The following is a 24,613-nucleotide window of genomic DNA, read 5'->3' as shown; positions in this document are numbered from 1 at the left end:
TCAATCATCAATAGAACATACTACAACACTTCTGACAACATAATCAATCATCAATAGAACATACTACAACACTACTGACAACATAATCAGTCATCAATAGAACATACTACAACACTACTGACAACATAATCAGTCATCAATAGAACATACTACAACACTTCTGACAACATAATCAATCATCAATAGAACATACTACAACACTACTGACAACATAATCAATCATAAATAGAACTTACTACAACACTTCTGACAACATAATCAATCATCAATAGAACATACTACAACACTACTGACAACACAATCAATCATAAATAGAACATATACAATACTACCGACAACATAATCAATCATCAATAGAACATACTACAACACTACTGACAACATAAATTCTTGGTGAAATATTTAACCTTGGGCACACAATGTAAAGTGAATAATCCCTTTGAATGGTGCCGTGTATTAATATTGTGACAGAACCTAAAACAATATTCCCTAACAAAGCCGTAAAATATGATTAAACTTTTCGTGTTAGTTGTGATTTTATTGCTAAATCCTTGTATTTATGGGGAGGTAAATTTCTAACATTTGATTTCATCTTCGCATGACCTAAAATAACGGTTTCAACACCCAGTTTGTTTTCCTAATCATACTGGCGTTTAACCTTGAAAGTTTCCACATATTCACATACAATCTCACAAATATTCGTACTGCGAAGTTGTGCAGGTTCAGGGGTAAATGTGAGTGCTCCATTTTCCTCTTTTCATTTCCATATGTCATTTCATCATATTTTCTGCGTACTTTGTATTGCAATGTTTATAGACGAGATTCTAACTGTACCTGCCAGTAGTCAGGGTACCATCAATTTTTGTGTTGACTTCCAACTCCAAATGTTATTGACTGATTCCATAACAATTGAATTTTAACCATCTATAAAGGGCCGGCATGGCCAGGTGAGTTAAGGCGTTCGACTCGTAATCTGACGGTCGCGGGTTCGAATACTCGTTGCACCAAACATAGTCGCCCTTTCAGCCGTGGAGGCGTTATAAAGTGACGGTCAATCCCACTATTCGTTGGTAAAAGAATTAGCAGTGGGTGGTGATGATTAGCTTGCCTTCCCTCTTGTCTTACACTGTTAACTTAGGGACGGCTAGCGCAGATAGCCCTTGTGTAGCTTTGTGCGAAATTCAAACCAAGGAAACATCTATAAAGAACACCCACCGTCCTTTGCTAATCCCATTATTTAAAATCTGATAATACTCCACTGATTTGATTATCTTTCTCCTAAACATCAATATTTGAGCAGCTACACATTGTTAACGGTTATTTCGTTTTACTCTAGAGCACCAAGAAGATCGTTATCAGTTGACATTTGTCACAAAAACAAACATACCCAGATTTACCTGACATCACTGTTAAAGAGTTTGGGTTTTCCGGTTGACTACTGCTGTTGTTAACAATGATAATACTACTTTCAAGTAACTTCTTCATTGTTTCCATGAAGCTTCTACTGAGAAATGAAATTTTGATTCACTTTACAGCTGGCTTCACCAGCACAAACCTCAGTTTCTACCTGTTTATCGTGTTGCATATTTGTCCTGAGAACCAGGAATGTATCACCAAGCTACTACTGTGAATGGTTTAATTCAGTTACAATGTAACAGTAGTCTGGTGCAGTTCATTTCCACAAAACAGCCCCAGAATGTGTGTTTTATATTCATTGTACTCACTGTTTCCATAATTATTTTCAATTGTGTACATTTGGAGGAATTCGGAGTGCAGGCGTTAAAATAAGAAATTATTTTATTCAGTGAGTAAAATCAAAATTAATTATTTTTATTTTGGATTTTTTTTTCTGAGCCGCTTTAATTTATTATTTATCAGAGACAAGGCTTAGAGTGACCTGGTGTTTAACGTGCTTAGCAGTAGACCAGGAGGTCCAAAGTTGGTTTGATTTAGAATTACGCGTAAAGCTACACGAAGGCTATCTGCGCTAGCCATCCCTAATTTAGCAGTTTGAGACTAGAGGGAAGGCAGCTAGTTATCACCTCCCTTCGCCAACTCTTGGGGTACGTTTTTATCAACGGATAATGGGGTTAACCGTCATGTTATAACGCTCCCACGGCTGAAAGGACGAGCATGTTTTAGTGTGACCCTCAGATTACGAGTCAAACGTCCTAACCACCTGGCCATGCCTGTCCACCACAGTTTGAACTGCTGTAGACCACTGAACACTTTTGTACTTTCATTTGTGGGGAGTATTATTACTGTAGTCCACCAGTCTTTAGATATAAAACACTAAACTTAGGGGTCCAGTTACCCTCGGAGGACTCTGCAGATAGCCTGATATGGCTTTGCTATAAGAAGACAATCACATTATAGCTGTTAGAGTCATTATTATATTCAATTAAGAGTAGCTGCATGGAAGGCGACGGGCGATGGTGACCGTTTTTCTCCCTGATTAACAATTTTAAATATAGAATGGTTATGTTGATCACAAGTCGTGTGAAATTTTCATAAGTTTGACAATAAAATAGAAACAATTAACGTATAAAGAAAAATTAATCCAAACCGACACACTGTTGTCTCCCACATACTGGGGACGCCTATCCAACAGAGATAAAATGCTAAAAAAATTAGGCTTACCATATCTCTATCATGGGCAAACACCTGAATTACATTAAACCCTGGTGGAAGATTTTCAACCACAGTGATGTTGTACGAATCATATTCAAAGACTGGAATGTTATCGTTTATGTCTTCCACTATTACGTTCACTTTGGCCAATGCCTGGCGAGCTGGATTATCCCTCTGGATAGCCTGAAATAAGAAACAAATCGTTTGAAAATCACAACTCTCAAAACACACACAACTCTTCTTCAGTCTATAATAGGGTGACATTAAAGAATTTTGAAATGTATCTTTACGTAATTAAATGCGCATGCGTAATTCTTACTGAGTCAACAGAAATTCTAAGAGCGACTTAGAAAGAGAAAGAAAAACATTACTAGTTAATATAGTGACATCTAGTGGCACTTAACCAACCTTAAATTCTTAATTTTATTTATCTATTTATCTATTTATAAACGTATATAAAAATAATACTTTTTTTTAGTTATTACGTCCAGTGAGAAAAATCTCAACAAAATCATTACCTCTGTGTAACCCTAAATGGCAATTCACGTTTCAGAGTTCGAAGAAAACGTTGTTTAACTTTTAAGTTTATATTTAGAACAATGTCACATTAGGCTATCCGCTATGTCCAGCGCGGGAAGTCGAATTTTGAAATTAGCGTTGTAAGTTTGTAAACTTACCGCTGTTTCACAAGGGGTGTATTTGTACAAGTCCCCAGGAGGTCGGCGGTACATCTAAAGGCTTATGACGCTAAAAGCTGGGCTTTAATACACATAGTAAGCACAGCACAAATAGCCCATTCCGTCGCTTTGTGTATAACAAACGGTATTCCGACAGAATCCAAGTTTACTCCCATATACGTCTGGGTATAAGTCCATCAGTCGTACCAATTGCTTTAACTTTGTCAATACTACATACATATTGCATTAAATGTTAAACATTGTATTATACTTAGATGGTATTATCAAACGTCTCTTTCTTCTAACTTAATAGCTGTAGCCTTACTGTGTTAGTGAAACCTACATTTTCCTGGAAATGACTCGTTACAGACGCACGGAAGAACTCTGTCATCACACTTGTGAACGTTATTCTTTGTGGATATTATTTTCACCAGAAGTAATTCCTTCTAGAGTCACAGTAGCACATCACTTCCACAGGAAGTAGCTCTTTAATTTGTCAACGTCACCCTAATGACGTAGCGCCAAATAAATTCAAAATGAAGTTCTGATACTCTGCGTTTCATTACATCAACTTGCTTATGTGCAAATTCAAAAGAAAAACTGGCACCTTTGTTTTTTCTCTTAAAATTATACCTACAGTACAATGTTCTATAAGTTATCAGAAAGTATGAGATGGCTTATGCCACTACAGATAATGTTTATCGCTTTGATGTATTAAAACACTGGAATGTACATGTGCAGTTAATGATTAACAGAACATGTTAATTTTCCTAACAAGAAATATAAGATAAATAATAAAAACAATTACTTTTTGCCTTGTGCAAAAAAAGTAAAAATGTTCATTGTTTATAATGGTTGATGATACAAAGAGTTTGCTTTCAGTATTGTTCTTTGCTAAAGGTTTATTAATATTGTGACGTTGCGTCACATTTACACATTCAGCCAATAGGTGTCCTGATTTACTGTTAGTCCACGCTTTATCTTTGTTGCTTATTTGTTTTTATATTGTTAATTACAAAGCCACACAATGGAAAACATTCTGGAATACTAAGGTTATTTATTACACAATGGGCTAACTGTGCTCTGCCCACCACGGGTATCAAAACCAGATTTTTTTGCAAAGTAAATCTTCAGAAATATCTTTGAGTCATCAAGGGAATGCTTTTTGTCGAAAGCTAAAATAATTTTGGTTGAAACTGTTATACTATATAGAAATGGATAATAACAAAAGGAAATCCTTAATAGCTGTGGCACTTGCAACTATTTTAGGCAGAATTAGAGTAAATTAATCTATGAGGCCATTTTCCACTTTTTATTACCTATGTTTTTGTGCCACCAATACCAAGATTTGGACGCTCGAATATCAGACTCGATTTCATTGCTTATTAAGATCTCTACCAGACTACCTCAAATTTAAATTATGTTACAGCAAATTAATCTATGAGATCTAGGGTGTGGCCAAATATATCAATCGAAAGGGTTTCATCACCTGAGTCCAACATTGTAATTAGATCGAAAATCGGCCAAAGGTGATGAAGCTGCAAACTAAACGTTTGTAGTTGAAAAAACAAACTCGGAACCATTCTACGAGCCGTTATACCGCGGCTGAAAATTGTATTTTAGCAAGCTGAAAAAGAGTATTTTCACTGAATAGTTAATTACTACTCTAGAAACTAGTTGCTGTTTGGATTTGATAGAATTGGTTGCTGTTTTGACGTTGAATATCGTTCATCTCAATGGTCAAAGAAAAATAAGGTTTCTGAAGTTCATTCGTCTCTACATGAACATGGCACACACCACCAACTAAATCTGGGGGTTGCTGGGATTGTGGTTGATTGATATAAACCACGTGTTTCAATTTCACGAACTTCGAAACATTGTGTTGAATTTTGAAACATTTTCAACAAATTAACAAGTTTGTTTTTTCCCAAAGATTTAATGCTTTTGTTTTTTCAGAATTTTCACCCAAAGCCACATAAAGAACTGTCTGTACGTAACCGCCTCTACTTTTGAATTGATAAATTGAATGGAAAGGCAACTATTCAATAGTACCTTCCGCCAACTCAATAACTCGTGCGTGATAGAACAGCGAGATTGGACTGTCACTTCTATAGGACACCCCTGACTCCAAAGTGCGAAGCACATTTTTGCTGTAGTGAGATACGAACCATGAATCCATGGATTTGTAGTGCAAGCACACAAACAATAGGCTAATCCCAGCCCAAATAATTAGTCAATCAAGTGTGAGGCACAAACAATTCAGTTGAAATGTTAATAAAAACATCATATGTAGAACAATTTGTGTTCCTTGATACAGGTATACACACGTCTAAACATAAACAACCATTAACTTCGTCTATCCTGTCGGTATAAAATAAAAAAAAAACAACTTATTTTCATGAATAAACAATGCGTCTCAACCAAGCTTTATTATTTTAGATACGTATTCTTCAGTCCTACAAGTTTCGCCTTAAAAAAAAGAAAAAAAGATTCGTGTATCTTGAAATTGCCGCCAGGGCTTTCGTGAGGTAGAAAGCTTTAAGGAAACGAAGAAAACAAAGACATTTAAGTCATTATTTGCACTAGCATTCACAGGTTGTGGTTTGTTGAATTTCCTACAACGTTTTCCGAAGGGTATCCGCTCGAGCAGTCCCTAAAGTGATAGTTTAGAAGGAAAGAAGATAGGTATTACAGCCTACCTCCAACTCTTGAGCTACTCTTTACCAATGAGTAGTGAGATTAATCGTCGCAGACACCATTATAACGCCCTCAAGGTTGAAAGGACAAGCATATTCATTGACGAATTTCGAATTCGCGACCCAAAGATTTCGAATCAAACACCTTAAGCAACATTACTATTAATTAGGCCTTTATATAGACTAGAACTTTAAATAGAATAGGCTTTTACATATATAAGACCTTTATACAGCTGCAAATTAAAACAAAATGGCGTGCGATTATACGGACTTTGTTTTTACTATCAGACGTAACATGCGTGCTGAGGGCCTCTTATCACATATACCAAACGAACATTTTTTAAAGAACTGAATTAAAGATATAATAAACTCTAAGTATTTGTAAAACTCGATTGAAAGCAGTTACATGATTTATAGTTCATATATTTTCTTCCACTTTTATCACACGTTTTTTTTTTTATGTGTATATTTGAAAACACTCGATGTTTATATCAAATTATTACAAGCCAGGATAAAAGGACTCGCCTTTCTTATGAGCAGTACAGGCAGATCAGCTAAGCCTAAGTTGTCATAAATTATAGTTAGGCCTAATCGTAATTTTACGTGTGCACTTCCAAAATTATTGCATATAGCGATGTAAACTAAACAGTAAATAGTTTCTCTAAACATTTAAGTGGTAATAAAGATCTCTATAATTTACGATGTATTATATAACCATATTAGGGCCACGACCAGGAAACAATTTTAATAATATTCGAGCAAACGCTTTGTATTTCTGTAACTGTTACTGACATAAGCCTATGCTATTAATTAGACTCAAAACACTTAGATTTTCGCAAAAACCTAATAACAAAAAACTGATAAAGTGCAGATTTATCATAAAAACAACACATTTTATTAGTCTTCGATGTTTAATTTTGATAAAACAAGGCTTCCCCAAAGACTTGCTTATTTCGGGTTTCAAAACGATAAATATCCCAAATTATAAAATCCGACCACTATATAACAGCACTGAAACGTGCATGCCCGAAAACGCAGCTGTACTTATCGAGGTTCTTTTACTTAAATAATCGTTTCATTACGACAAATATACTGTCATGTTGGCAGTAAATGGAAATGAACCGGTTTAGGCAACTAACTGACGTTCGAAACAAGTTAACTTATACTTGCCAAACAACACTCCTCCCCCCCAAAGGTTCATAGTTTCACCCTCCTTACTCGTTACGTAAACCCCACATTTGTGAAACTGTTAAAACACTAAGGAAATGGATGTTTTATGAGTACTTATGAAACTGTTAAAACACTCAGGAAATGGATGTTTGATGATTACTTATGAAACTGTTAAAACACTCAGGAAATGGATGTTTGATGATTACTTATGAAACTGTTAAAACACTCAGGAAATGGATGTTTGATGATTACTTATGAAACTGTTAAAACACTCAGGAAATGGATGTTTGATGATTACTTATGATACTGTTAAAACACTCAGGAAATGGATGTTTGATGATTACTTATGAAACTGTTAAAACACTCAGGAAATGGATGTTTGATGATTACTTATGAAACTGTTAAAACACTCAGGAAATGGATGTTTGATGATTACTTATGAAACTGTTAAAACACTCAGGAAATGGATGTTTGATGATTACTTATGAAACTGTTAAAACACTCAGGAAATGGATGTTTGATGATTACTTATGAAACTGTTAAAACACTCAGGAAATGGATGTTTGATGATTACTTATGAAACTGTTAAAATACTCAGGAAATGGATGTTTGATGATTACTTATGAAACTGTTAAAACACTCAGGAAATGGATGTTTGATGATTACTTATGAAACTGTTAAAATACTCAGGAAATGGATGTTTGATGAGTACTTATGAAACTGTTAGAACACTCAGGAAATGGATGTTTGATGATTACTTATGAAACTGTTAAAACACTCAGGAAATGGATGTTTGATGTTTGATGATTACTTATGAAACTGTTAAAACACTCAGGAAATGGATGTTTGATGATTACTTATGAAACTGTTAAAATACTCAGGAAATGGATGTTTGATGAGTACTTAGGTGTTTGATGATTACTTATGAAACTGTTAAAACACTCAGGAAATGGATGTTTGATGATTACTTATGAAACTGTTAAAACACTCAGGAAATTGGTGTTTGATGAGTACTTATGAAACTGTTAAAACACTCAGGAAATTGGTGTTTGATGAGTACTTATGAAACTGTTAAAACACTCGGGAAATGGATGTTTGATGAGTACTTATGAAACTGTTAAAACACTCAGGAAATGGATGTTTGATGATTACTTATGAAACTGTTAAAACACTCAGGAAATGGATGTTTGATGAGTACTTATGAAATTGTTAGAACACTCAGGAAATCGATGTTTGATGATTACTTATGAAACTGTTAAAACACTCAGGAAATAGATGTTTGATGAGTACTTATGAAACTGTTAAAACACTCAGGAAATGGATGTTTGATGAGTACTTATGAAACTGTTAAAACACTCAGGAAATGGATGTTTGATGAGTACTTATGAAACTGTTAAAACACTCAGGAAATGGATGTTTGATGATTACTTATGAAACTGTTAAAACACTCAGGAAATGGATGTTTGATGATTACTTATGAAACTGTTAAAACACTCAGGAAATGGATGTTTGATGATTACTTATGAAACTGTTAAAACACTCAGGAAATGGATGTTTGATGATTACTTATGAAACTGTTAAAACACTCAGGAAATGGATGTTTGATGATTACTTATGAAACTGTTAAAACACTCAGGAAATGGATGTTTGATGATTACTTATGAAACTGTTAAAACACTCAGGAAATGGATGTTTGATGATTACTTATGAAACTGTTAAAACACTCAGGAAATGGATGTTTGATGAGTACTTATGAAATTGTTAGAACACTCAGGAAATGGATGTATGATGATTACTTATGAAACTGTTAAAACACTCAGGAAATGGATGTATGATGATTACTTATGAAACTGTTAAAACACTCAGGAAATTGATGTTTGATGAGTACTTATGAAACTGTTAAAACACTCAGGAAATGGATGTTTGATGAGTACTTATGAAACTGTTAAAACAGTCAGGAAATTGATGTTTGATGAGTACTTATGAAACTGTTAAAACACTCAGGAAATGGATGTTTGATGATTACTTATGAAACTGTTAAAACACTCAGGAAATGGATGTTTGATGATTACTTAATTCATATATTCTCCAGACTTACTGTTATACATATCAAAACATAACTTTCAGAGCAGGAACACAGTTCTACACTTGAAGGCTAAAACATAACATGGTTAACATTTATAACACACATACAGTTCTGTACTTTAAGACCAAAACACAAAAACGTTAACATTTGGAACATACACACAGTTCTATACTTGAAGGTTAAAACATAACACGGTTAACATTTAGAACACGAACATATTTTTCACACAGATGGCATGGTGTCTTTTAGCACTGGCTCATCACAAGAAATAGTGTTACATGTTAAGCACCACACGCATAAGTTAGCAAGAAATAATAGAGGGAGAGTATTACTGTTAGGTAGCATACCCCTGATGGACAAAAATGTGCTCTGATAACACGACGATGGTAAAACATTAGCAAGAGGACAGTTAAAAATACTGAAACTCTATCAGGAAAACTATTTTATCTTTCTTATCTTATAGGTCTACTGTAATACAGATATTCGAAGTGGAACAAAGGGAACAACTGAGTACAGTTTTGGTGTCAAAACGAGAGAACAACTGAGTATAGTTTAGGAGTGAAAAGGAGACAACTACTGAGCAGAGTTTTGGTGTGAAAAGGAGAGAACCACTGAACAGAGGTTTGGTGTGAAAAGGAGAGAACCACTGAGTAAAAGGAAGAACGGCTAACAGAGTTTTGTGTGAAAAGGAGAGAACCACTCAGCAGAGTTTTGGTGTGAAAAGGAAAGAACTACTCTGAGTATAGTTTTGGTGTGAAAAGGAGAGAACTACTGAGCAGAGTTTTGGTGTGAAAAGGAGAGAACTACTGAGTATAGTTTTGGTGTGAAAAGGAGAGAACCTACTGAGTATAGTTTTGGTGTGAAAAGGAGAGAACCACTGAGTATATTTTTGGTGTGAAAAGGAGAGAACTACTGAGTATAGTTTTGGTGTGAAAAGGAGAGAACTACTGAGTATAGTTTTGGTGTGAAAAGGAAAGAACTACTGAGCAGAGTTTTGGTGTGAAAAGGAGAGAACTACTGAGTATAGTTTTGGTGTGAAAAGGAGAAGAGTTCCCTTCACTAAGATTAGATCATAAAAATTTGGAAAGTAACGCTGTTACAATCATTAAAACTATGTAAGAAATAAATTTAAGAACTTGAAGCAACCCTAACAGAAACACGTGTGTTTAAATTGGGTGTAGATTGACTTAACTAGCGAAGGTACGAATGGTTTAATTAACTCACGTGTCACGCATAGAAACGTGACTGTTTTCCAACCATCTGAACAGCTTACCTTATGAACACAACTGCACGTCCAGGTTTCTATTCCCTGCCCTTATTATAAAAATTATTTTTCTGTAAAAGTACAGATGGTATTAATCAGAACGTGAAATGTGGAAGTACAGATGGTATTAATCAGAACGTGAAAAGTGAGCGCTGGATTCAGTGAACCTGTCTCGAGCACTTATTCCGGAGATCTGCTGCCCCCCCTGAATCACGACAGAATCCCTGTGGACTTACAAAGTTAGGCTCCGGGTTTCGATACCCCTGGTGCGTGTAGCACAGATAGTACACTGTGTAGCTCTGTGCGTAACGTCAAACAAACAATTTAGCAGAATATAAAATACAACAGAGAAATTGTGAGTGTTAATGACTTTCACCCACACACTCGTTTGTTTGTTTTTTTAATTTCGCGCAAAGCTATACGAGGGCTCTACATGCTAGACGTCCATAATTTAGCAGTGTAAGAATTAGAGGGAAGGCAGACAGTCATCATCACCCACCGCCACCTCTTCAGTTACTCTTTTACCAACGAATAGTGGGATTAACCGTCACATTATACCCCCCGTGGCTGAAAGGGCGAGCATGTGTGGTGCGACGGAGATTCGAACCCACGACCCTCAGATTACGAGTTGAATGCCTTAACCACCTGACCATGATGATTTAGTGACAATAAAGTTGTTGTTTTTTTTATTACCTGAACTCTCCAGATAATTATAGTAATAAACAGATTATTTCAGTCAATGTTTCGTTATTTCGGGTTAATCAAGAACTGAACTACTAGGCCTGAATGAAACACGTTTAACCCAAAGCATTTCGGTCAAATAAATATTTATATATTATTATTTATTCAGAAGTATGTTGTTTATTGTAGAGCACGCTTCGCCCTGAAATTGTTCTTATCCAAACGTTACACATCCTGTTCGTGACATATGTTGGATTTTCTTTGAAAGTATTAATATTTAGTTCACGAGAACGTAAGAAAGGCGCGGCTGGGTGTCAAACACCTTTCAATTAACAGGGGTAAGTCGCTACTTTTGAAATCGTAGCTCATGTTACGCGAAATGATCTCGGTTGTTCAAAGCTCGGATTTAGGCTTAAAATTTGAATGTTATTTGACTTTTCAATGGTGACTACCTACATATCTGTAGATTCGGTCACTAAGTACAGGCTAGTTTTGTTATTCTGATGAAGAAACGCCCACATATTAAGGTCAGCTTAAAGACTGGGAGGAGAAAATAGACACCCGTCGCATGCCATGGTGAGCTGTGACAATTAATTTTCGCATTCTGCGAAGAACGCGTAACTGTCGCCTGAGTACGTAAGAAATGCATGGAAGGTCAAATCCACCCAAGTATAACTTTTGTAATGTCATTCCAAGTTTGTGAACTTTAGTAACTATAATTATAAGTTAATTAAAGGTGGCACGATGTCCCCTGTACATTCAACAAGAAATCCACTACGTACTGTTTGTACAGTTTTGCTGAACAATCCACTACGTACTGTTTGTACAGTTTTGCTGAACAATCCACTACGTACTGTTTGTACAGTTTTGCTGAACAATCCACTACGTACTGTTTGTACAGTTTTGCTGAACAATCCACTACGTACTGTTTGTACAGTTTTGCTGAACAGTTTTGCTGAACAATCCACTACGTACTGTTTGTACAGTTTTGCTGAACAATCCACTACGTACTGTTTGTACAGTTTTGCTGAACAATCCACTACGTACTGTTTGTACAGTTTTGCTGAACAATCCACTACGTACTGTTTGTACAGTTTTGGTGAAAGATCAGAGACAATAACGTATAGGTTGTTGTCCTGCCAGCAGAAGGCCAACTGACAGATTAGCAAACAATTTTACTTCGTGCTGTAAAGTTTATTTTGAACCAAAAGAGAGAAGAAAAAAAAAGTCTACCTCCCTCTCCAAACAAATCAAACACAGATTTCACTAAGAATAAAGCTTACGACAGAAAAGGCACGTGGACGTCCTTTCACAGGGAAAGGGTTACAACTGCCACCCATGAAATGGTAATACTTTCGATGGGAACAAAATTCATAAAGGTGAAAACAAAGAATAGAAGTCAAATGCATATCGTAACGTCTGTTTCTATTGGTTCAAAAATATTATGTGAAACATGAGTTTATATTCTATGAATTATACGATTAGGATTAGGCTTGTATGGTTTCCTGATTAAGAAAAAGTCGAAAAGGAAAACAATGATTTGGTAAGTGATTAAGAAGACAATATTTTAAACCTATAAGATGAGATTTGTCAACTGATTTACATGGACAACCGTCGGTAAGTTTGTAAATAATTAACATATTTTTTATATTCTATTTTGATTCTAATTTGTTTATGGAATGAAAATAAACTACAATTATACAATAATATACTAAGTATAGTCGTGTTTAAAAGTACACACACACACTGGGTATAGTCGTGGAAAAACATGTTTAGTAATACACACACACGTTTCGTGATGACGAGAAACCCACTTGAAGTAGAAATCTATCTTAGGACAGATGTTACTAAAACTTTTACCAAAATAAGGAGAACAACGTTAACCTGAAGATGACCTAAGAAGGTCAAAACGTTGTTTTCTGATTTGGTAAAAGTGTTAATACCCGTAACAGCTGTCCTAGGATACGTTTGTGAGTTTGTTTCTTGTTTTTTTAATTTCGTGCTAAGCTAGACGAGAGTTGTCCCTATCATGGAAATGATAGACCAGATGGAACGCAGCTATTCAACTCCATCCACAACGAACTCCTGGGATACTCTTTTACCAACAAAAGAGGGTAAATCTTGTTTGTTAACGTGATTCGAACCACAGATTACGAGTTGCTTGAGGTTCCAAAATGGTTTCTGTAGTCGGTTTTACTTGTACATCATTTTCGAGACCTCTTCCTGTATTAAACAATAAATATAATTTCAGGTTTCTAGCTTTACTATTTTTTTCAGTGTATGCATTATGCACCATATCTACTGTAATCGTGTCGCTATCGGCAATATGGCGGACAAATAGTAGTCACGTGAGAGAATGACGTCATATAAAACAACTTCTGTTGTCTCTTGCTTTGAATGTAAGTGAGCCAAGTGATAACTATATATATCTCGTGAATAACTTCGATTCATCACGACTCGTACCCATGGACAGAATGTCAGAATACACACCGCCAACGGTCAGCTGTACCATCAAAGAGAAATCACTTAAAAATATTCTTACTAGTCCTAAACTTACAAATATCAGCTCAGTTCACAACTACTTTAATAAAACACAGGATAATGTAGACCTTTATTAGTTCACCTAGCAAGCTATGCTATTCCAAGACTAAATACATTACAGACCAGGATAATGTAGACCTTTATTAGTTCACCTAGCAAGCTATGCTATTCCAAGACGAAATACATTACAGACATAAAATTATTTGTTTTGTTCTACATACCTCTAAAGTTCAGGAAAAGGGCGGGAAGAGACAAAAAGGGTGGACACCCTGCATAGTTCTGTAGAATCATTTACTCACATGGCGTAGTGTTTTTTTTTTTTTTTTTCAGAAAACGTAGTTAAACAACCAAGTTCTCGTTATAATTCTGTGTCATGAGAAATAAAATTCAAAACCTCGCTCGCTTGAAATACAAGTGACGTCATTTCTGGAAACAAGCATCTCATGTGTAATCTCGTCGGTTCATGTAATGTCTACTAAGAAGATATATTAGCTTAAGATCCTAGATCTCGTTGTGCATCTTACTGATTTATCTTCTATAACTAGCCGGTATTATAGAATAAAACCTTGAAATCAGAAGTGACCACAATGTGGACTATCTTTAACAAAAACATGAAAATTTAATATCTGTCCGTTTCTCTGTTTTGGTTAAATTTTACATGTGATGAAAGAATTAGAAGAAATAATCTTGATTTCGAGTTTACAAACGGGAGTTCGCCGTTATCTTATTCTATTGGACATGTTAAACAACAATGGACCAATAAGACTAGATATATCTTCAACATTCCGACACTCGACCAATAAAATTAGGTGTACCTATTGTATTATTGCACTGGACCAATAAAATTAGGTGTATCTATTGTATTACTGCACCGGACCAATAAAATTAGGCGTTTCTTCCACATCATGGCATTAGACCAATAAAACTAGGCGTATCTTCAACATATAATAGAGGAGTAATTGCGCTTACACGTATCTTCAACACCACAGTACCTGACCAATGAAATTAATTGCATTTTTATATCACAACGATGGACCAATAAAAAAGTAGACCCCTTTTTAACATCGCAGTATGGGACAAATAAGAAATAAACGTCATTTTATCATTACAGCCAATCCAACTAGCTCTATCTTTAGTATCACAGTATTTGTACAATAAAACTGGACTTTACATTAAAAATACAAAACACTTGCCTGCAGTGTAAGGTTGATAACAGGACTGGTGAGGTTTTCTAGGTCAATTTCTTTAATTAGAAACAAATCTGCTGTTTCTGTTTCAATGTCAAAGAAATCATTATCGTTCCCTATAGCACAAAAAAGAAAAATATAGGTTTTATAACTAGAAGTAAACATCACAACCACAAACAGATTGCGTTCGGTAAAATATTAGTGTGACCAGTTTATTTGTTTTTATCATCAGCTGGTTTACAGCTTATCTTAATTTATGATACGTCACTGATTAGATTGAGTTAATCCTGTTGTCTGGCAGAGAAGGCTCGTGCCTGCGGAAGGCTGCTGAGAAATTTTAAGCACGCCATTCAGAGTTAAACAACACCACCACTCACAGTGCTGGTAGAAAGTTGCTGGCTAAATTTAAGAGGACTGGCAGTATGGATGACACGAATATTCTTCGTAGTGTCCAAAGAAAACGGTAACACCTTCTCCAAATTTGTTTCAATTACAAGGGCAGCATATAAGATTCGTTAACGTTTGGTTTGGTATGTTTTGAACTTTGCACAAAGCCATACGAGAGCTATCTGCGCTAGCTGTCGCAAATTTCGCAGTGAAAGACAAGAGGAACGCATCATCATCCTTCGCCGACTCTTGGGTTACTCTTTTATTAACGAATAGTGGGATTGCCCGTCATTTTAAATGCTCTAACGACTAAAAGGGCGATCATGTTCGGTAGGATAGGGATTCGCACCCATGACCCTGATATTGTGAGTCGAGCGCCCTAATCACCTGGCCATACTAGGCCTCGTTGAACTACCTATAGTTCCAGATTTTTTGGACACTTTGTAAAAGTACGTTATAGATCTCGTTTATTTTGACCAATATGACCTCACAGCAACCGTTGGTTGTAACTTAATTCTACAAAATTCATACCTACAACAGAACTTATTTCCAACAATTAAAACCCCGGCATGGACAGGTGATTAGGGCGCGGGACTCGTAATCTATGTTGCAATAATACGGTCAATCCCACAATTTGTTGGTAAACTTGTAGCCCAAGAGTTGACGGTGGGTGATGATGACTAGATGCCTTCTATCTAGTCTTACACTAGTAAATTATGGACGGCCAGTGCAGATAGTCCTCATGCATTAATATTAAATATAACAACCTCGTAAATAACCGCCATCTTTAATTTATCTGCCATTGATAAGTAGTGAATATTTAATTACTAACAAATATAACTCACCTAGAACTATCTTGTACTGAAGAGGAGCTTTTATATCAGTGTCTAAGTCACTGGCGTGAATCGGAGGATCTACTTCTACTTTCTGCCGTATGGTGGCGCCCTACATTGAAATACATCTTAAATTAATCTGCCTTCAGTGTGACGCTTTCAGAAAAAGCATTTGCATGAAATATTCAATTTCACTAAACTTTTAAAGTTTAATTTAAATAGTGATATTTCATCTACAACACATTTGTTTTGACACATAGTATTTAGGCCTGAAGATTCGCCAAAATTCATCAACAAGGACTTTGAAGTTTTCTTTTCTAGTCTCAAAAGTCTTTAATCTTTTAGTAAACATCATAACTTACAACTTAAGTCAGCATTCGTGCAAGATATAAATAAAAATATACTTTCTGGTACCTAATTGGACTTTTGTTTTAAAACTCTGAACCTAAGATGAATTTAGATTTTCACAATGAAGAGAATACAGTGGTAACTCGGTTCTCGAACTTAATCCATTCCAGAAGGCTGTTCAAAAACCGAATCAATTTTTCCCATAAGAAATACTGTAAATTAAATTAATCCGTTATAGACCTCCAAAAATTACGCATTATGAAACATTTTAAGTAAAAATATTTCTTATTTATACCTGTATAATAATACTTACATGTCAACCACAGAAACTATAAACACAATAAAAAACAATAAATGAAAATTTAACTGCACTATACCTGTGCTGAGGAAAGCTGATGGTGTAAGTGAAAGATGGAAAGAAACGTGGAGAGTAGAAGGGTTATTATTGTTTGGAAGGGGAGTCACCTTCCATAAAAACGTCAGATAGCTCCCCTTCTGGGGTTCTTTCTCTTTTCTGTCTCTTTGCACCGCTACAACCTGCTTGAGATTCACTGGATCTATTTCTCACTAAAAACTTGTCTAATGAGGTTTGTTTCTGCCTGCATTTTAAAATGTTTCTGAAGTAAGACATGGTATTGTTATTGAAAAGGTTTATGCTGCAGTTTGCTACAGCTTTGTCAGGGTGAAATTTTTCCACAAAACTTTGTAACTCTCCCCATTTTCCACACATTTCCTTGATTAGTGAACTAGGAACATCCTCCCTTCCCTCCTCCTCATCTTAAGACACTTCCTCAGTTGCCTTCTGTTGCTGTTCCTTCTGAAGGTCTTGGAGTTCTTCCGTGGTGAGCTCAGTGTTGTGGTCTTCCACCAACACCTCCACATCATCACCACTCACATTCAAGCTCATACACTTGTCTAGTGAGACAATATCCTTAACAACAGGCTAAGTCTCAAAGACTTCAAAGTCTCTATCTGCTACTGAGTCTGGCCACAATTTCTTCCAAGCTGAGTTCATGGTCCTCAAAGACACTTCCCTCCAGGCTTAATCTATGATCCTCAAGCAATGAAGGATATTAAAGTTATTTTCCAGAACTCTCTGAGGGTTAATTCTGTGTCAGAGGTCACTTCAAAGCACCTTTGAAACAGTGCTTTGGTGTAGAGTTTCTTAAAGTTCGATATGACCTGCTGGTTCATGGGCTGAATGAGAGGAGTCGTGTTAGGGGGCAAGAGCTTCACCGTAATTAAACTGTATCCGTCCACCAACCCGTCCTTCAAGTTTGGTGGGTGAGCAGGTGCATTGTCCATCACAAGAAGGGCCTTGAGTGGCAACTGTTTTTACGTGAGGTAATTCTTTACACTTGGGGCAAACACTTCATGGACCCACTCCATAAAAAACTTGCCTGGTTACTCATGCTTTACTATTAGCCCTCCACATGACATTTAGTTTACTTTTCAGGACATTGTTTTCTTAAAAACCCTCGGGTTCTCAGAATGGTACACAAGCAAAGGTTTAAGTTTTAAGTCCCCACTTGCATTACTACATAACAATAGAGTTAGCCTGTCCTTCATTGGCTTGTGTCCTAGCAGTGATTTCTCCTCCTTGGTGATGTGGTCCTCTTTGGTATTTTCTTCCAAAAGAGGCCTGTTTCATCACAGTTGAACACTTGTTGGGGAATAAAACCCTCAGCTTCTACATAGTCCTTAAATTCCCTAACAAATTTATCAGCAGCGTCTTTGTTAGAACTGGCACCCTCCCTATGTCTCACCACACTATGTATGCCACTTCTCTTCCTAAATTTTTCAAATCACCCCCTACTAGCCTTAAAAGCATCACTTGTATCAGCACTCGTTCCAGGGGTGTTTCTAAGGAGGTCAGCATGCAACTGCTTTGCTTTCTCATAAATGATGGTCTCAGAAATGCTATCACCAGCTATCCCAAATCAACAACAGTTTTTCCACCTCTTCCATTGTTTGTGATCTTTGTTTCGTAAGCACTGTCACTCTTTTTACAACATCAGCTCCTTTGATGACCTCTTTATTTTTCAGTATGGTGCAGACTGTAGACTTCCCATACCAAACTGTGTACCAAGGTCAGACACGCGAACACCACTCTCATACTTCGCTATGAGATCTTTTTTCACCTCTACTGTGGCTCTAACAACTTTTCTTTTTAGTTTGCTGCTTTCATTATCCTTCTTTAACCCCATGGTGGCTTATTTAATCAGAATATTTAGAAAAACAAAAAGAAAAACGAGAACGTTCACATCAGATTTTAGCGGGGGTGTGGACTGAGCGACAGGTGCGGGTAAAATGTTTTGGGCAAGCTTGGCGTGGGCCGAAAATGGTCGAAGGGTCGTTCGGTTCATCAGTCGGGTTATTTCGGGGGTTCGAGCTACGACAGCTTGGTTTGGGAACCGAGTTTATGTTCGGCAACCGAGACATTCTTTTCTCAAACAATATGTTCGAAAACCGAATTGTTCGAGAAGGGAATCGTTCGAGAACCGAAGTACCACTGTACTACTATTATTCTTAATATGTGTTTACTAAATTATACAGGTTCGGTATGGCCAGGTGGTTAGGGCGCTCGACTCGCAATCTGAGGGTCGCAAATTCGAATCTCCCTTTCCCATCAAAGATGCTGGCCTTTTCAACCGTGGGAACGTTATATTGTGATGGTCAATCTCACTATTTCTCGGTAAATGAGTGGCCCAAGAGGTGGCAATGAGTGATGTAAACTAGCTGTCTTCCCGTCTAACCTTGCACTGGTAAGTTAAGGACGGCTAACGCTGAGAGCCCTCATGTAGCTTTGCGTGAAATTCCAAAACAAATCCAAAATAAATTGTACAGAGTTTCAGAGTTGCGTAAACACGGTCACCGAAGCAAATGTAACACACTTGTACAGATCTTTTATTGTCATTTGTAGTGCATACTCGAGAGATTTACACATTTTGACAAATATAATGTAAAATTAATGTCAGTTAATATTATATCTTGTAATTAATGTAAAATTAATGTAAGTTAATATTATATCTTGTAATTAATGTAAGTTAATATTATATCTTGTAATTAATCTAAAATTAATGTAAGTTAATATTATATCTTGTAATTAATGTAAGTTAATATTATATCTTGTAATTAATGTAAGTTAATATTATATCTTGTAATTAATGTAAAATTAATGTAAGTTAATATTATATCTTGTAATTAATGTAAGTTAATATTATATCTTGTAATTAATGTAAAATTAATGTAAATTAATATTATGTCTTGTAATTAATGTAAGTTAATGTAAGTTAATATTATATCTTGTAATTAATGTAAAATTAATGTAAGTTAATATTATATCTTGTAATTAATGTAAGTTAATATTATATCTTGTAATTAATGTAAGTTAATATTATATCTTGTAATTAATGTAAGTTAATATTATATCTTGTAATTAATGTAAGTTAATATTATATCTTGTAATTAATGTAAAATTAATGTAAGTTAATATTATATCTTTTAATTAATGTAAGTTAATATTATATCTTGTAATTAATGTAAGTTAATATTATATCTTGTAATTAATGTAAAATTAATGTAAGTTAATATTATATCTTGTAATTAATGTCAGTTAATATTATATCTTGTAATTAATGTAAAATTAATGTCAGTTAATATTATATCTTGTAATTAATGTAAAATTAATATAAGTTAATATTATATCTTGTAATTAATGTAAAATTAATGTAAGTTAATATTATATCTTGTAATTAATGTAAAATTAATGTAAGTTGATATTATATCTTGTAATTAATGTAAGTTAATGTAAGTTAATATTATATCTTGTAATTAATGTAAAATTAATGTAAATTAATATTATATCTTGCAATTAATGTAAAATTAATGTAAGTTAATATTATATCTTGTAATAAATGTAAAATTAATGTAAGTTAATATTATATCTTGTAATTAATGTAAAATTAATGTCAGTTAATATTATATCTTGTAATTAATGTAAAATTAATGTCAGTTAATATTATATCTTGTAATTAATGTAAAATTAATGTCAGTTAATATTATATCTTGTAATTAATGTAAAATTAATGTCAGTTAATATTATATCTTGTAATTAATGTAAAATTAATATAAGTTAATATTATATCTTGTAATTAATGTAAAATTAATGTAAGTTAATATTATATCTTGTAATTAATGTAAAATTAATGTAAGTTAATATTATATCTTGTAATTAATGTAAAATTAATGTAAGTTGATATTATATCTTGTAATTAATGTAAGTTAATGTAAGTTAATATTATATCTTGTAATTAATGTAAAATTAATGTAAATTAATATTATATCTTGCAATTAATGTAAAATTAATGTAAGTTAATATTATATCTTGTAATAAATGTAAAATTAATGTAAGTTAATATTATATCTTGTAATTAATGTAAAATTAATGTCAGTTAATATTATATCTTGTAATTAATGTAAAATTAATGTCAGTTAATATTATATCTTGTAATTAATGTAAAATTAATGTAAGTTAATATTATATCTTGTAATTAATGTAAAATTAATGTAAGTTAATATTATATCTTGTAATTAATGTAAAATTAATGTAAGTTAATATTATATATTGTAATTAATGTAACTTAATATTATATCTTGGGCCTCGATTAACAAAAATTGGCACAGAAATAAAATTTTAAAGTTGTAATTTGGTTTAATGTTATAAAAAGTTCAACAGAATTATTCTTACAGTTATAACTCTGGTTTCTATCACGTGAGCTGTGTAGGACTTGTGTGTGAATGCCGGATTCTGGTCATCAGCATCCTTAACCTTTATAGTCACAGATGTCACTGAACTTAAGCTCTGAGGACTCCCGTGATCCTAAAAACACAAAGGAATTTTTAGTTGTTTCTATCCGTGAACACTGGCCTCTCAATAACATAATGACCTCTCATTATAGTGACCATAAAGTACGCCCACACCAACAACGTGGTTGGTACTTCCCACTGTGATGTAGGTCCAGCTCATCTCTGTTTGGTTCACTTGTGTTCAGGGTTAGTGATAAAAAGTGGAATTATGATAACCTAGCGTTGGTTAAACTGGACCTCACTCGAACGTAGACTTCGAAATTGTATAAAATTTGGAATATTAAGTTTTTGATATACTAACCCATTAAGTTTTTGATATACTAACCCATTAAGTTTTTGATATACTAACCCATTAAGTTTTTGATATACTATCCCCCTAACCCATTAAGTTTTTGATATACTAACCCCCCAGCCCACTAAGTTTTTGATATATTAACCCCCTAACCCCCCTTCGAGTCATTATTTTTCCCCTCTCCCCCAGAAAAACGAACCATTAAGGTGTTATGTTTACCAAAAGTCTGTATATACATAACTGAAAGAGACAGTTGTATTTTTTTAATTTTTTTGTAGAAGTTTAGTAAGTTCCAAACTACTCTTGGTTCCAGCGTGAATACAGCCTAAATCTAACGTGTGGTGAAAATATCAAAATAATAATTATTTTGTTTTTCAGCTGAAAATGAGTGATTACTAATAAATGTATCGGAAATCACACTAGAAATTCCAAATAATTTTGATTAACCCTCGTAAGCAATAGTCTAAAAAATACATGTTCACATAAAACATTTTATAAAGGGTCTAGTGATCGCTCTTTCTTTGGTTCTGTTTTAAGAAATATTAATAACACACTAATGTGTTTATTATTTGGAGGTCTAGCGCTGTTGTGTTTTTGTTTATATGCGGAACAGAAAGGTTTCGTCTGTTCTAAAAGAAAACAAGAAGAAAGTACTTGAAATTAAGTTCACAAAAAACGTCAGTTTTGTAAACTATCCTCGTGACGTGAACGTGGATCCTTTCGTGTTAACTTAACGAATAACCCGGATGCTTACCGTAGCCTGAACTTGTAGCTCAAACCCTCGAATCCCGTGATCAAAATCCAGAGGTTTGTTCACCATCAGAGCGCCCTCTATCGGGTCTGAGAGAACGAAAGTGTTGTCTTCGTTTCCTCCCTGTTTAACAAATAGCGAAAGGTTTGGAAAATTATATTAATTTCTTATATTTCTAAACAAAAAGAAAGGAAACCAGAACCACCTTAGTATTCACTTGTTTTGTAATACGGCGTACATGAGTACATAATACTGATGAAAAGTTGAAATTTATGTAAAACACATTTTATTTAAAAGAATCCTCTACATGAATATATATAGTGACTGTTGTCAACTTACCACGATGGAATATGTGACGTCAGAGTTGGCGGTATTGGGTTTATCGCGATCTAGAGCATTAATTCCCCGGAAAATCGTGAGTCCAACAGGAGTCAGCTGCAATAAATTTAAGAAGAAAAAGTAGTCATTCTTGTCCACTGTAGAATTATCATAGTCATTCTTATTCACTGTAGAATTATCATAGTCATTCTTGTCCACTGTAGAATTCTCATAGTCATTATTGTCCACTGTAGAATTGTCATTGTCATTCTTGTCCACTGTAGAATTATCATAGTCATTCTTGTCCACTGTAGAATTATCATAGTCATTCTTGTCCACTGTAGGATTATCATAGTCATTCTTGTCCTCTGTAGAATTTATCATAGTCATTCTTGTCCACTGTAGAATTATCATAGTCATTCTTGTCCACTGTAGAATTATCATAGTCATTCTTGTCCTCTGTAGAATTATCATAGTCATTCTTGTCCAATGTAGAATTGTCATAGTAATTCTTGTCCACTGTATAATTATCATAGTCATTCTTGTCCTCTGTAGAATTATCATAGTCATTCTTGTCCTCTGTGGAATTATCATAGTCATTCTTGTCCTCTGTAGAATTATCATAGTCATTCTTGTCCACTGTAGAATTATCATAGTCATTCTTGTCCACTGTAGAATTATCATAGTCATTCTTGTCCTCTGTAGAATTATCATAGTCATTCTTGTCCTCTGTAGAATTAACAGACTTTCACTTCAAGACTATAAATCAAAACAGTATATCGAGGACAGACCTCTGACCTACAAAACTACATAAATTTCCTAAAGATTCGGACATGGTACATATAGGGTTAAAGAATACATATGGGAAAATATAAATATAAAAAAATAAAACCATATGTCCTTTATTTGGGTACAATATTGTATACTTGGAATATGATACGATTCAGTTACATGATTACGTATGATTTAAAATACTGACCTGTCGAGTTACGTAATTAGCCAAGATAACAAATATCCATTACCTCGTCGACGGCCAGATGATAGGGCGTGTTTTGGAACTGTGGGGCGTGGTCATTGATATCTTCTATGTATACTGTGACAGGTAAGAACACTTCATCCTACACCGAACAATAAATATATCAGTGTTTATTTTAAAAAGAAAAAAAATTAAACAAATACAAGAGAAAGAACTCATACCTAAAAATGGGGCAAAATAAATAAATGTATTCTGAAAAAAATACACAAAAAGTATGTGTTAGAACAAATTCTCAGTAGGCTATCTGCTATGTACACCGTGGGAAATCTAACACTGGACTTTAGCGTTGTAAAACAGTAGACGTACTGCTGTCCCACGGATGGGGGGGGGGGGACAAAAGTGGAAAATAGTAATGAAGGGGAGTTTTCAGATTAAGCAATAATTATAGTAATGAACCTACGATTAGCATAACAATTGTAATGATAAACCTATGATTAATGTAATAATTATAGTAATGAACCTACGATTAGCGTAACAATTGTAATGATAAACCTATGATTAGTGCAATAAATATAGTAATAAACCTACGATTAGCGTAACAATTGAATGATAAACCTACAATTAATGTAATAATTATAGTAATGAACCTATAGCGTAACAATTGTAATGATAAACCTATGATTAATGCAATAAATATAGTAATAAACCTACGATTAGCGTAGCAATTGTAATGATAAACCTATGATTAATGTAATAATTATAGTAATAAACCTACGATTAGCGTAACAATTGTAATGATAAACCTATGATTAATGCAATAATTATAGTAATGAACCTACGATTAGCGTAACAATTGTAATGATAAACCTATGATTAATGCAATAAATATAGTAATGAACCTACGAT

At 34.3% G+C, this 24,613-nt stretch overlaps 1 protein-coding gene across 1 annotated transcript in view; it reads right to left on the bottom strand.

Annotated features, from left to right (window-relative positions):
• The window catches only part of LOC143235758 (protocadherin Fat 3-like), a 247,269-nt gene that overhangs the window by 187,428 nt on the left and 35,228 nt on the right, over window positions 1-24,613 (bottom strand). Inside the window, 7 exon segments of the mRNA XM_076473962.1 lie at window positions 2,641-2,814; window positions 14,940-15,049; window positions 16,166-16,265; window positions 21,252-21,383; window positions 22,417-22,536; window positions 22,753-22,848; window positions 23,754-23,849. Of these exon segments, the coding sequence (XP_076330077.1) occupies window positions 2,641-2,814; window positions 14,940-15,049; window positions 16,166-16,265; window positions 21,252-21,383; window positions 22,417-22,536; window positions 22,753-22,848; window positions 23,754-23,849 (828 nt within the window).

This window comes from Tachypleus tridentatus, chromosome 12, assembly GCF_004210375.1.
Source record: "Tachypleus tridentatus isolate NWPU-2018 chromosome 12, ASM421037v1, whole genome shotgun sequence".
Classification (NCBI taxonomy): Eukaryota; Metazoa; Arthropoda; class Merostomata; order Xiphosura; family Limulidae; genus Tachypleus; species Tachypleus tridentatus.
Note: the sequence above shows the minus strand (reverse complement) of the source record. Positions and strands in the feature narration are given on the sequence as shown.